General features: G+C 58.8%; 1 protein-coding gene across 1 annotated transcript in view; it reads right to left on the minus strand.

Moving 5' to 3' along the window:
* Positions 1-13,610, minus strand: part of TAF4 (TATA-box binding protein associated factor 4) — a 65,456-nt gene that overhangs the window by 51,404 nt on the left and 442 nt on the right. Inside the window, exon 2 of the mRNA XM_040459753.1 lies at positions 13,378-13,605. Coding sequence (XP_040315687.1) covers positions 13,378-13,605 — 228 coding nt within the window. The remainder of the gene's footprint in view (positions 1-13,377; positions 13,606-13,610) is intronic.

A 13,610-nucleotide genomic window follows, 5' to 3' on the forward strand; every position in this document is an offset into this window, starting at 1 on the left:
GAGGTCCTTTCCTCAGAAACAGAGGACATCCCCGCGTCAAGGGTCCCCTGTCCAGTCCCGCCTGACCGCTACGAGGGGAGCCAGGGCACCACGATGGCTCTCCATCCGCACAGCGCTCACGTGAGCCAGAACTGAAAGACCCTTCGTAACACGCTCCAGCAAGACAGAGACCTGCACACTGCTGTGTGACCGGCACCATCCTGGGCACCAGGCATCCGTGGGGCTCCTCCCTCGGGAAGCAGCCTGGGGAAGAGCTGAAAGTGCCAAGATGGGGGGGGGGGGGGCATGGAGACAAGCCCCCCAGACACAAGAAAATTGACAAACTCAAAGGAATTTCAGAAAGAGAACAGCAGGACGTTACTTAGAAGGGAGGAAACCCCCCCCCAGAGGGGACCTGGAACATCAGGTGAGGAAAGGACCTCTGGCACAGACCGGACCCGGCAACGCCGGGCTCCGCAGGTGCCTCCTTTCCAGCCGGGGCAGGTGTCTCGGGCATGGGGACACGTGCTCGCCACGCACGGACAGCGCTCGGGCACAGGTCGGCACCCGGAAGGCAGGCCGCGGGAGGCTCGGGGGCGCCGCGGGAGGCCTCCCCAGCCTGCCGGCTGCACCCTCTGGCCCCAGGGCCACGCTGCCACAACAAGCCATTTACACGCCGTCCCGGCTCCGTGATCCCACGTCCGCCCTTCACTCTCCAACCAGCCCTGCTGATCAGGCAAGTGTACACCTGACCCTCCAGCCCTGCAGGCGACCCACCCTCCCGCCGGGGTGCCCCTCCTCCAAGAGAACCCCACTTCTGGTTTGATACGGGACGCCGATTTCTCAGGAGCACGCAGTGCTGTGTGGCGGTCGGGCCACAGGGCACACCGCCCAGCACAAAGCCCGGGGACAGCCTCCCGCGCGCCCCCGGCCCTCCAGAGGAAGGAGGCAGGAAGGCCACCTCTGGCGTGTCCCCTCCCTGCCACCCAGCGGCCCCCACCTGTACCTGCCGCCCCCACCAGGGCAAGCTCTCCCTCTCACCCCCCCAGTGGCGGTGGGGCTGGGCCACTTCAGCCCCTCACCCTCCCTCATCCAAGAGGCTGGCTCAGCGTCCCTCCTCCCCAGCTCCTGTCCTCTCATTCGGCCACCCCCCCCCCCGCCCCGGATGCCTGACCGGACACCTGGCATCCCCCAGCGGCTGGCACCAGCCCCCTTCTCTGCAGCCTGCTGGCTGCCCCCTGGGCCCTGCCCCCCACTTTCTCTCTCTGTGGCAACCGCTGACCCGTGCGCAGGTACATACAGAGCAGCCACGAGCCCCGGGCGGCCAGCAGGCACCTGAGCGAGCCAACGTGCAGGCACAGCATCCAGAGGAAGCGGGACGCCAGCGGCTCTGGACCCCGTGCCCGGGGGCAGCACGTCGACCTGGCAACACCTGGGAGGCGGGTTGAACCCGATGCGTTAACACGGACTTCACCTTGTTGCGCTTTCACATCCCTTGTCCTTTCGAAGGCGCTACCGGAAACTTCACACTCTGTGTGTGGCCCGCATCACACTCCTCCTGGAGAGCACGGCTCCCAATCTCCCGTCTTCGGGAAACAAGTCCAGAAACAACAAAAGGAACTGTCCCTACACTCCAAGCACATGGCTCTGTTCCTTCCCCCTCCGAAACCAGCATCCCCAAAGGCTGTCCCCTCCCCACCTTCCCCCCGAGGCCCGGCCTGTCCCGGCCTCCAGGGGCAGATCCAAAAGCAGGTCTGCCCCTAACCTCCTAAGCTGGCCACCGACACACAACAGGTAGACACTCACCGCCCTGACACGCCCCTGACCCCATGACCTGGCACCCTGCGCCCCACCCCCCCCGCGGGCCCCCCCATGGGCCCCCTGCTTGGGCCTGCTCCCCTCTGCTGGTTCCTCCTCTGTTCCACCTCTAGGTGTCAGATGTCCCCCAACAGGTCTCTGGCCTGTCTTCTCTTCTCTGGGCTGTACTGTCCCTCCTCCAAACCGGTGAGCACACCACCCTCGTGGTTTAAGATGACATCAGTCTTTTTTTTTTTTCAAAGTAAACTCTACACCCAATGTGGGGCTTGAACTCACGACCCCGAGATCAAGAGTCTCACCAGCTGAGACAGACATGTCTCCTGAAATACCATCAGGGCCCCCGATCCCCAGCCCGGAACCCACCTCTGAATTTCAGACGCAAATCTCAGGTCTCCCTGACCCCCTCCCGGACCTCCGGTGCACGACCCCCGCATACACATGTAGAACCAAGAACGTGAGTCTCCGTAAAGAGACCCGGCCTGTTCTCAAGATCTCTCCTGTGTGCGGCTCTGTCGACGAGAGTCTGCCAGTGCCCCCTGGGCTGGCCACCCCTCCCCAGGCAGGAGACCCAGGCGCAGTGTGAGGGCCCTTCTCACAAACAACACAAGAGGGGATGAAGGAGTCCTGCTTGTCTCCACGTGACAAAATACCACACAGCACAGGACGGAAGCATCACTTACGGCCAAGGTCCCAAAGGACGCCTCACAGCACGGTACCCTTTCCACACGCTTGAAGCTGAAAAACCCCACACACTTAACGATGCTCAGGGAGGCCACGGGCAGTTAGGAAAAGAGAAGCAAAGGCGTGGAGGCCGTGGGGTCAGGACGACGGCGGCCACAGGCTGGGGGCGGCGGGGGTTGGACGGTCCCGTGGGATGCTGGCAGGCTCCCAGCTGTTCTGTGGGGTGGAGTTTGCAGGTGCTCGTCACATACAGCAGGTCACGCGGGGACCGGAGACTGTGACTAACTCAACTCTGCGCGTCTAAGATCCAAAACATCCTGTCCCGCACTAGTCTTCTGTCTCAGTTAATGGCTTTTCAAAGTCGTGGCCCGTCCACCAAGCGTACAGACCACAAACGCCTCCAGAAGACTCCCTGACTCACGCCACAGGCATCCCCACCACACGAGCGCCGCGCTGATGCCGAGCTTCAAAAATGAACGCGGCACAAGCCACGCTCTCCGACCTCAGGTGCTCCCGCTTCGCCGGCAGGTACAGCCTCGCCTGGACCGACTCACGGCCACCCACCCACTGCCAGGCCCCGCGGAGACGGGCCTCCGTGGGACACGCCAGTCCCGAGGAAGCGCCCCGCTCTACCACGGGGTCCATGAGGCCGGCGCCCAGAAGCACTGAGGCAGCCTGGGCCTGAACGACACGCAGAAGCACCCAGAAAATAATGCTGTGAGGTGCAGCCGCGACCTGGCGCGCTGCCCACTGTGGAAGCGAGCGGGGGCGGGGGGGGGGGCGGCCAGAGCGGGCGGGGAGGTTGTGAACGCCCCACGGCCAGACCACTGTCAGGAGTCCGGCTTTGTTCTAGAAGTAACGAGGGACCTGTGGAGGTCCTTGTGTGCGGCAGCCCAAGCAGAGGGGACGTAGTGAGGAATGACGAGGCGCGACTAACAGGTAGTGCGACAGGGCGGGGACAGTGAGGCACCCAAGTGACCGACACTACACCCTCCCGTGCCCGCAGCCCCACCTGGCGCCTGCCCACGACCCCACACTGGGCATCTACCGATGAGGACATCCGGGAGCTGCCTGGAAAGTTCTAAACTACACACAACTGCAAGAGGAAACGCTCTAGGGGTCCACCCCCCAGAACAAACAGTCACTCAAAATTCTCATAGTGGCCTCGGGTCTCTTTAAGAGAAATAAAACGTTACAGAGAAAAGCGGAGGTCCCGTGCACAGGCCCGTACCCCCACCGCCCCAGAAGCAGCCACCTGCAGGGAACGAGGGGACACCCTCCAGCCACCTCCCACACTTGGACACACACATGCCCGCGACACGCAGACCTGAAGAGCGTGCGCCCCCTTCCGCCACCCCTAACCTGCCTTCCGTGCACAGCGCACCTCTGCCGTCCAACATGCCAGCACTGAGCACGGAGCATGCTTCTGCCCCCGCCGCACACCGTCACACGCAGCTGCTCATGACCGGGCCTCCGAGGGACTGAGGCTGACGGTCTCAAGAAGGCCAGGCCAGCAAACTCCCCGAGCTGACGGCACAACAGTGTCCTCGAGGGTGGCGTGTCCCCAGCAGGTCGGCAGCCCTACCCACGCCAGGTCCCGGCGGTCACCAAGCCAAGTACGGTCAGAGACCCCTACGGAGGTGTGTCTGGACCATGGAGCCCCCAGAGTCGGAGAGGGGCTGGCTCCACCATCAGTTCCAGGATCGGGACCCCAGAGAGCGGTGTCCAAACCACTCAGCGTGAAACGCAAGCCAGGGCTGGCCCACCGGGCACCCGGCCCAGAGCGGTCGGGACCCTGGCCCAGACTCGCAGGACTCCCAGTGAGCTCCGCGCCGGGCTCCCACGGCCCACTTGGAGGCTGTCTTTACTACGTCACCTAGAGCTTGGGAGACGCTCTGAACAAAGTTTCTCAACTGTTAAATACGTACCAAAGTGGCCGCAACCCTGACTTGTTATCTAATCAGTCCAGAGCAGCAGAGAAAATGCTGGAGTGTCCAAAATGGACTATAACAGACAGAAAGCTTATTTTCAGCAATTACTGCAGGAAAAGGAGCGGCTAATGAGATTCCATTTCAGAAACGATGCTGCATTTATCCCCACCTCCTCCCCTTGCAAACCCATCTTCCGTGGCCCACCAACAGCCCCATCAGAAAGTAATTCCTGAGGACGGGGACTGCCCTACTCTAGCACAAGTCTGATCTGAAGTTGGTGCCCAATATCTGCTCATCGACCAACTAATCAAACTCACGAAGCGTGGCTCTGCCCTTCGAGGCCACGAGCAGGGCTGATGGGTGGCCGTCCGGGCACAGCTCTGCAGTCAGGAGAAAGGGCCTTGCACCTGGAGACCAGGGGACCTCCCGACCACTCACCCCTTCCCGCCGTCGGGATGGCCCCAACCTTAATGCCCACAGCCACTCGGAGAGGAGGCCGGGGGGCCGTCTGGTAGCACGAGGCACAAGCCCCCGCTGACCCCAGGAGTCGGCGGCGGCTGGACACACCCCTGCCTTCCTACAGCCGGGTCTCTGGAACAGACAGCACCAGCGGCGTGTCGGCCCCTGGGGTCAGCCAGCCTCTTGCCGTGTGCTCGGGACTCGCCAGGCTGTGGATCTTCTCGCGAGAAGGCCCGGCCCTGTGTCAGCTGCCTCAAGTAGGCACGAAGACGAGATGCGGCAGGAAGGAGTGATCGCCCCAGGCCTCCCACCTGGCTGGCCTCTCTCTGGGCCCAGCCCCTCGGGTAAGGGGCTGAGGAGGCTCTGAAAAGCCACTCACCTCCTTGGGTCTCAGCATCTTCCCTGGGACCACCCGGCTCTAGAATCCATCCATCGGCACACGGCAGGAAGCCCGGGGCGGGCACACAAGTGCAAAACCACGTGGGCTGCTCGACCGCAGCACCTCGTCACCTCATCGGAAGTGCTAATGTCCCTCCCCAGCCATTTCCACACATAAAAAGGCAAAGAAGCCGGAGGGAATTTGCTGCCTTAATGACAAACACTCCTACTTCATAAAAAGCTCCTAAAACAACAACTGCCCTGTGTCCGCTTCCCCAAAGGGCAGGTGAAAGGCAGGTGGCGTTCAGGGTCGCCCCTCCTTCCTAGGCCTCCTCCGCCCCCCCTACCTGCAGCAGGGGGGCCCGCCTGCTCTCCCGGCCGCCCTCCCCCTGCTCCAAGACAGTCCCCCAGGAGGCGGCCTCACCCTCACGGCCAAAACTTCCATCAAATGCCACGGGACTCCCAAATTCTGACCCCTCGCGGCCTCTGCCCCCAGCCCACACCTCACGCTCAACTACCCCTGATGCCTCCTCAGAAACGGCACCACACGCTTCACATTCCAGACAGGCCCACAGCCCTCCGCCTCCGTCCCCCTTCACTGCAGTCCTCAATCTCAGCCACCCCGTGATGCCCTGTCCTCGCAGCGCCGTGGATCGGCTCCCCGGCCGACGTACATCCGAGAGCAAAGGACCTCGGTCTCCATCCACATCCACGGGAAAAGGCTCACCTTCACTTGGTCAAAGAAATACACCCTAGAACCAGACACGACCTTCTAAACGAAACCTGTAGGATGGTAGCAATTTCTAAAAAGTCATCATTTTGGCCATGGCTCTCAAAACCACGGTTTTAAAAGCGTAAATGGTCGAGTCCTCAAGAAGGCAATTTGTATCAAAGACTCATGAATGCTCGACCCATCAGACGCCCGCAGAGCTGTGCACAAAGACATTCACCTGAGGGTCATTCACAGCCGACCAGGGGACAGGACGTGAGCCACAGCAGCCCCTCCCAGGGGCCTATGGGGAAGCTCCGAAGGAGGGGACTTCAAAGGCCACCAGGGCGGGGGCACTCCCCACACAGGCTAAGGCAGGAGGCGCGGCAGGACCCGGGTGACCGAAGGTCTCCCCCTGCACGTGCTTCATGCAGGCGGATACAGGTGGTGACCAGCCGGGCAAGGCGAGATTATGAGGAACTTTATTTCCTCCCTCATGGTTTTCTTTTCTGCCCACACTTCCCATAATGAATAAAACTTTGTATCAGAAGGAAAAACGTGGGAAAGGAGTCCCTTCAAGGGACTAGTAGTGTTCCGACTCTGTGGTTCTGCTACAACACCCACCGGCAGCACCCGCCTCTCCCCTTCCCCGACGTGGGGGCGCCGGGGGTGCCCTGACAAGATCAAACCACGCCAGGCCTGGCCCGTGACCTGCTGTGTTCACTAACCCATGGCGCCGGTCTACGCAAATCCGTACACAGATTATATTAAAAAGCACTCGACAAAGCTCCTCTGTGAAAGGCGTGCCGGCCCCTCGGAGAGCTCCCCTGAAGCACTTGCCCCCACACCGTGGCACAAAGACTGAGGTGGAAACGCTGCCTTCCGTCCCCTTCCAGCTGCGGTGGCAACACAAGACGGTCCACACAGTATGGCCACCCCACGCCCCAGCACCTCCCCCCTCCCCAAAGCGCTGGGCCTCATCGCTGACCCCACAAGGCCCCTCTCTGCCCTCTGCAGTGTCCAGGCCAACGCCGGCCACTCTGAGTGCAGAGGGTGCAGCACCGAGGACGAGGGCCTTGCTGTTCTGGCTCCTAGTGTCCTGCTCTGTCCGCTCCGTGTCCACTCTGACCGCTGACTGCCCAAAACAAGTCACTGCACAGCGACAGAACCTTCTCACTGCTTGCTCCTCAGCTAAAATCTGTTGTCCAATGCGACGCGGTCATAAAGACCTGTTTTAGGATTTCCCCAACCTTAAGAGCTGGAAAACATTTCAAAATATGCCCTCGGGATACGAGTTCCCCGATGTCAGTGAGGAGGTCCCATACCACCTGGTCACACCCTCCTCAGGAGCTCAGTGGTCAAAGAACCACACACGTCCATCACCCCCTTCCCAGGCCACATGCAAGAGGCAGAGAGGTCCCATTAGACTCCAACTTCGGGATAAAAGACCCAGCTGAGGGGCGCCTGGGTGGCTCAGTCGGTTAAGCGTCCGACTTCGGCTCAGGTCATGATCTCACGGTCCGTGGGTTCGGGCCCCGCGTCGGGCTCTGTGCTGGCGGCTCAGAGCCTGGAGCCTGTTTCAAATTCTGTGACTCCCTCTTTCTCTGACCCTCCCCTGCTCATGCTCTCTCTCTGTCTCAAAAATAAATAAATGTCAAAAAAAAAAAAAAACTAAAAAAAAAAAAGACGACCCAGCTGAGAAGGCCTGCAGAGGGGCTCTGAGCCTCCAGCCCAATCTACACTCCCTCACACGCCCACACTGGGAGGGCCTCCGTCCACTCACATGCAGGGGGATGTGGCCAGGCAAGTGGCCACAGAGGAAAGCTGGACAAGAAGGGGGCAGGCGGCTGGGTGGCTCAGTCGGTTAAGCATCAGACTTTGACTCAAGTCATGATCTCACAGTTCATGAGTTTGAGCCCCGCTTCGGGTGAGCTCAAGACCTGCTTCAGGTGAGCCCCGCTTCTCTCTTTCTCTCTTTCTCTCTCTCTCTCTCTCTCTCTCTCTCGCGCTCATCTGCACTCTCTCTCTCTTAAAAAAAAAAAAAAAGGAGGGGGTATCCATGCACTTTTCAAATGTGGGGGCGGGTGCCTAAATTGTGGACAATGTTTATACCTCTTTGTGTTTTGAAGATTTCGTTCCCTTAGTGCAGACATCTAAGGATGTGTAAGAATCAAAAATTGTACTTGAAAGGGTTCCCGGTTCTAGCATAGAAACATAAAGTTCTCAATTTCCAAACGAGGCTACAGCACTTGATCTACTACACAGGGTGTTAAGAGGCACTGGTCAGCAATCTACTGCCCTGAAGTCCGCGTGTTTCTAACCTACAGTGCCTCACGCCGTGGCAATCTCACCCCCAGCTGGAAACAACTGTCCCTCACACGCTGGGGCACGGCACCCAGGACGGAGGCTCCAGTGGCGAGAACGGACCTCTCTCCTTCAGTCTTCTTACTATCAAAGACCTGATCACATAAAAGACTGCCAGCCTCCAGTCGAAGACAAGTTTCAGAGAGGAGAACCCTAAACAGTGACTATTTCCCAGGACGATCAAGAAAACCTGAGACTCCTGCTTATCATCAACATGAGGAAAAGTAAAAGTGCTTTTGAGAACTTTGCAAACTCCCCAAACCGAAGGCAAGTTGCTCCAGAGTCCTTTTAAATCTCTGCTTCAAAATTTTAAAACCAGTTAATTCTGTCTTGATCAACTCACACACGACCAGCTATTTCTCGACCAGCTATTTCTCGAAAAGCTTTCTTCAAATGTATCATTTCAGATGAGGAAAGCTTACATTTACACACCGAAGCCGAAGTCGGGGTTAGGAGCACACCAGGAACTACCTTTATTTTGATTTCAAGGAAACAGCCACGTGCGCGCCCCGCTGCTCTGCCCCACCAACCTGCTTCGTTTCTAGGGCAGGGTCTGAACTGGGTCAGTCCCGTTCTGATCAAACACCACTGCCCGAGGGGACCCAGTGCCCACTTGTCAGCAACTCCTACAGCACAAGCGAGGGCACTCACTCGCCACGGCCCGGAGGTGACAGAACTCCTGGGAGTCGGGCCCTTTGGCCCCTGGGTTCATCGGCCACCCAGGTAGCAAGATCCCGCTTGCTAACCACTTCCTCGTGGGGCGCTAAGAAATACGGATCTACACTGGACCGGCAAACGCAAAGGACTCGGGAAGTCTCGACTTTTCAAACTCCAGTAATTGTGCCGTACGCGCACAGCACGCGCTGCCCTCCGGCACGGTAGGCAGCAGAAGAGAACAGATGCCCCAGGAGGGTCTAAGGGACCCCTTTCCTGGTTATTGCCAAAAGGTGAGAACCGCCAGCTCCAAAAGACCCCCACGTATGCCTGAACCGCCACCCCACCCCCAGGCGCCAAGACGGCTTTGTCCTCCCTTAAGGTAGTGGTGACAGTCAGGGGCGAGGTGCAGACAGAGGACGGCCTCCCCTCCAAGCCCACGGTGTGGAAGCTCAGAGAAGCTACCTCTGTCCCCGCCAAGCAGAGCTGTCCAGTGCCGGCCGCGTGTGGCTCTCCGGAAGTTCTTTTCCCTTTCTCTTTACGAACATCACCATTACACAAGTACATCAAAAGCAAAACCCCAAGGCCTTTGGGCTAAAGCAAATCCCATGCCAAAGCCCACTCCGAGCAGGCAGCCGCGCCCACTGCCCCCACGTCCGCCGGGTCTGTGACCGGCCTGTGACAGCCCGGCAACTTTCCCACTCAGACAACCGGAGTCAGCCACCGCACCAGGTTCCCCGGTGACTGAAAACGCGTCCAAGGCTGCTATGGCTTTGATGAGAATAAAGCTGTCTTTAGACCTGGCACCATCTACAGCAACATAACGCTTAAGACCCGCAAAAACCGTAACGTCACTGGGACAGCACATAAATAACAGACGTTACACGACGGAGGCGTGGCCCGTTCGTCCCGACAGGATTCCACAATGCTTTGCAAAATGGTCAGCGGCACTTTCTAGCTGGGGCAACTGGGACTCCAAGCAGAGAAGGCAGGAGTGCCCTCGAGTAACAAAATCTAAAGGTGCACACACACCCCTCGGGCCACAGCACTTGCGGGCAAGACCGGCCACCAGAATGTCCAGTTCCTTTTACTTCAGTGCCGGGCTCTCCACACCCTACCGCCCGGCTCAGGGTCAGCCCTCCGGGAAATAACCCGGCCCAACAGCCCAGTCGGCTACCGCTGGGTTCTTCCCTTCCCTACCAGCAAATAACTGCGTTCATCGTGGTGGGAGCCATGTTTTTACGAGCAAGGATATTAACAGTGATAATATTCACTTCGAATAAGGAGCACGCAAATGTTTCCAGGCCAAAGCAACTACGCCGATGGAGAGGAAACGGTGCTACGTCCCGGAATGAGAACCTACGCCCTGGCCAAACCTTCAGGTGACAGGAGAGCATTCTCTGCAAAAGCAGGACAAACAGACATCCACTGCAAAAAACACTAACTTGCCACGCCAAGAGATAACCTTTGGAAATGAGCATCTTTAACGTAGCATCTACCTGAAAAGATCTTTTAAAACTATTTACATTACGCACATGCTAATTTTGGTGTCATATCACTTTTTTTTCTCTCAATGATGATCATAATATTACCGGGATGTTACGACTAACAAGCCGTATGAAACGAGCGCTTTTCGCAGTTCTTGGAGAAGTGCCTTTGCGGCAAAAATCTCTTATCTGTTCTTGCTATCCCCATAGCGGACAAAACCGACACTCCGGTACCTTCAAACGAGCAAATCGATTACAACAACGTAAGCGTTTCTTTACAAAATTGTCCTAACAAAGAAGATCAAAATGGAACTCGCTAAAGCCAAAATCCACACGGGTTCCAGCGCACGATGAGAAGGCCTGGGGCCCCGGTGAGACCCCCGTACCTCCTCTCCCCATCTGGAGCTCGACCTGCAGGAAGGGGAGGAGCTGACGGGCCAGCCTCGTTCATACACGCTCACTTGACACCTGTGTGCAGCCTGGAAAGGCCTCCCGCCCCTGATCCCTTCCCAAGTGTCTGCGTCTCTGAGTTGTAGCAAGAACGAGCTATTTAAGCCGAGCACGGTTATTTGTATAAGTCACTTCTACCTCCGCTGTATACGTCTTTGGGATGAGAGATTTCAATGAAGAGGGAACATCAAGGAAGAGAGTTTAGTATTTCCTGATCGATTATATAACTAGGATATTCATAACCTGTCATTTTGGTTTACAAAATTGCACTATTTAAAAGCGAGAACTTTCTTTCGGGGTGATACTTTTTTTTGCTCCCGCTGTTGTAAAAAGGAGGCGATGTAACTATTCAGAGTTCCCAATCGGTGGGGGCCGGGGTGTGGGGAGCGTCAAAGAAAACACGGACACACATCTTTTATATTCTAGAAGACATCTGTCACCCCAATGTCAACACGGGCTGCTCTCTGCTCTCAAATCCCGGGGACTTAACGCAAACGCTCGTGACAACTCTTACAGCTTTTTTCAAGGACTGGTCCACTGGCACACGAAGACCTCTGTGACAGCGACGTCAAAACCAAAGATGAAAGTGAGTCCAGGGTCACTCGTGGCAGAGACGCCCTTTCCCAACCATGGCTTCCTCCCCCGGCACAAAAATAAGGAAGGGGTTTCGCCTGCGCCAAGGCGCAGACCAAGGAGACCCAGCCATCCCCAGACCACCGCACCTGCAGGCGTCACACGGGCCCTGCCGGTCAGGCCAAGCGCCTGCCTCGCCAACTACTGACCAGCTCACACCAGTTCCCAACAACACGAGTGCGGCACGGGAATGGTCTCTGGCAGGAGTAAGGCAGGTGCTGAGCTGTGCAGGACCCCCAGAAAGGGAGTTTTATACATAGGGAAAGGATATTCCCACGTTTTACATAATGCACCACAACCCCGAATTCCCTTTTTCAAAGATTACTAAAAGATCAGCCCTATTCTCCACCGAAAAGTCAAAACACATACAATGAACAAAACAGAACCTTCAAATAAGCGCCCACTACAAACTCAAAAAACAAACCAGACGCATCCTAAGGGGCATCTCGACACCTCTCCAGCAACTTCTTCTGCGTCACCTTGTCCCCTCCGAGCACGGCAAGCCCCACTCCCACCCCGGAGACGTGGGTCTGGGCTGCCCACTTCCCCCGCCCCTGCCGGCCTAAGAACACCCTCACGGGCTCTGACAAGAAAACCCTCCCTTGTTAAGACGCTGAAATTCTGTCAAGGTGACCAACGGCTCTTTCCCAGAAAGCATGCGGGGACACGGGAGGTGCTGTTTCCGCTCCCGCCACCGCGTTGGCCGCTACAGCAGCACATGTTACTACACAGCCAGGGAGGAGCTCTCCAGAAGCTCCCGATCCTCGCGGGCGAGGCGGAGGGGATGCGAGAGGAGACAGGGCTTCTCAGTGCTCAAGTTTCTCTCTGCTCAAGAATCCCAAAACACAGCAGCATGAGCTGGGACGCTGTGGGGTACCTTTCACTGTCAGACCTGAAGAACCCCAACCGACTGCCAGGGATGACCCAAGAGACCCGGGAAACGCACAGGCTGTGGCCGCGACCGCTCCCCCCTCACTACGCACCACCGTGTGCACCTCTGAGAGACCCGCTGATCTCACCGGATGGCACTAACCAGAGCGACCGAGCATCCTTTAACCCGCAGCACGGCACTGCTGGACGCTGTGGCCGAAGCAGTGCACGACACAGTGGGAGGCAGGGACGTGGACCAGGAAGGGTGTGTGTGCCCAAGGATCCCTCCAGGGCTCACCTGGGATCTCTGCAATCCTGCCGCTAGCAGGGAAGCGGAAGCTTTCCATGCACGCTTGCCCGGCCACAAGGAAGGGGCGTCCCTACTCTGCCTGACCTCACCAGCTGGGGGGAGTGCCCAGCCCTCCATCACAGCCCAGAGTCACAGAGGAGCAGACGAGTTCCGTTCACAAGCCCTAACACAACCGATCCCCAAAACCAGAAGGGGAAAGCAGCAGACCCAGGAAAGCCACGGACCCAGGCTGCATAACCCAGTAAGCCGTTCCAGCGGAGGCCGGCAGCCAGAGCGCTGCACGGCGGGGGGAGGGGAGGAGCGGGACAGGGGCACAGGGAGCCGGGAGAGCAAAAGAGCCGCTGCTGCACGGTGGGAGCCCAGAAACTTTGCAATGCAAACAGCGAGCTGAGGCCAAGCGATGCCCCAGGAAAGGGGACCCCTGTTGCCACAGCACCGGGGGGCCGTGCCCGCAGACACACACACACACACACACACACACACACACACACACACACACACGCATGGCAGAGAGCTCTCCCGCACCGGCAGAGGAGCGCCCTGGCTCGTTCGCTGCAGGCCCGCGCAAGACCCGTGACCTCAGCGCCCTGCCAGCCCCACAACTTCCTGGACTCCCCGCGGGGGCAGCCAGGCCCGCCCGGCGCGGCCACTCACCTGGGGGCAGCTGGAAGTTCTGGATGTTGGTCGGGTTCTGAGGCGGCTGCGGCAGGCGAGGGGCGAGGACCGTGGGCGTCAGCGTGGCCCGGATCCCGCCGGTGGTGGCCGAGGGCGTCCTGGGCAGGCTCTGGGGCCCCGCGCTGGCCGAGCCTTTGGGCAGCCCGGTGGGGGTGCCGGGGGCCGGCGGCGGCGGCAGTCCGGCGGCGGCGGCGGCGGGCAGCGCCCCTTGC

Source organism: Herpailurus yagouaroundi, unplaced genomic scaffold (assembly GCF_014898765.1).
Source record: "Herpailurus yagouaroundi ecotype Mexico unplaced genomic scaffold, PumYag 246, whole genome shotgun sequence".
NCBI lineage: Eukaryota > Metazoa > Chordata > Mammalia > Carnivora > Felidae > Herpailurus > Herpailurus yagouaroundi.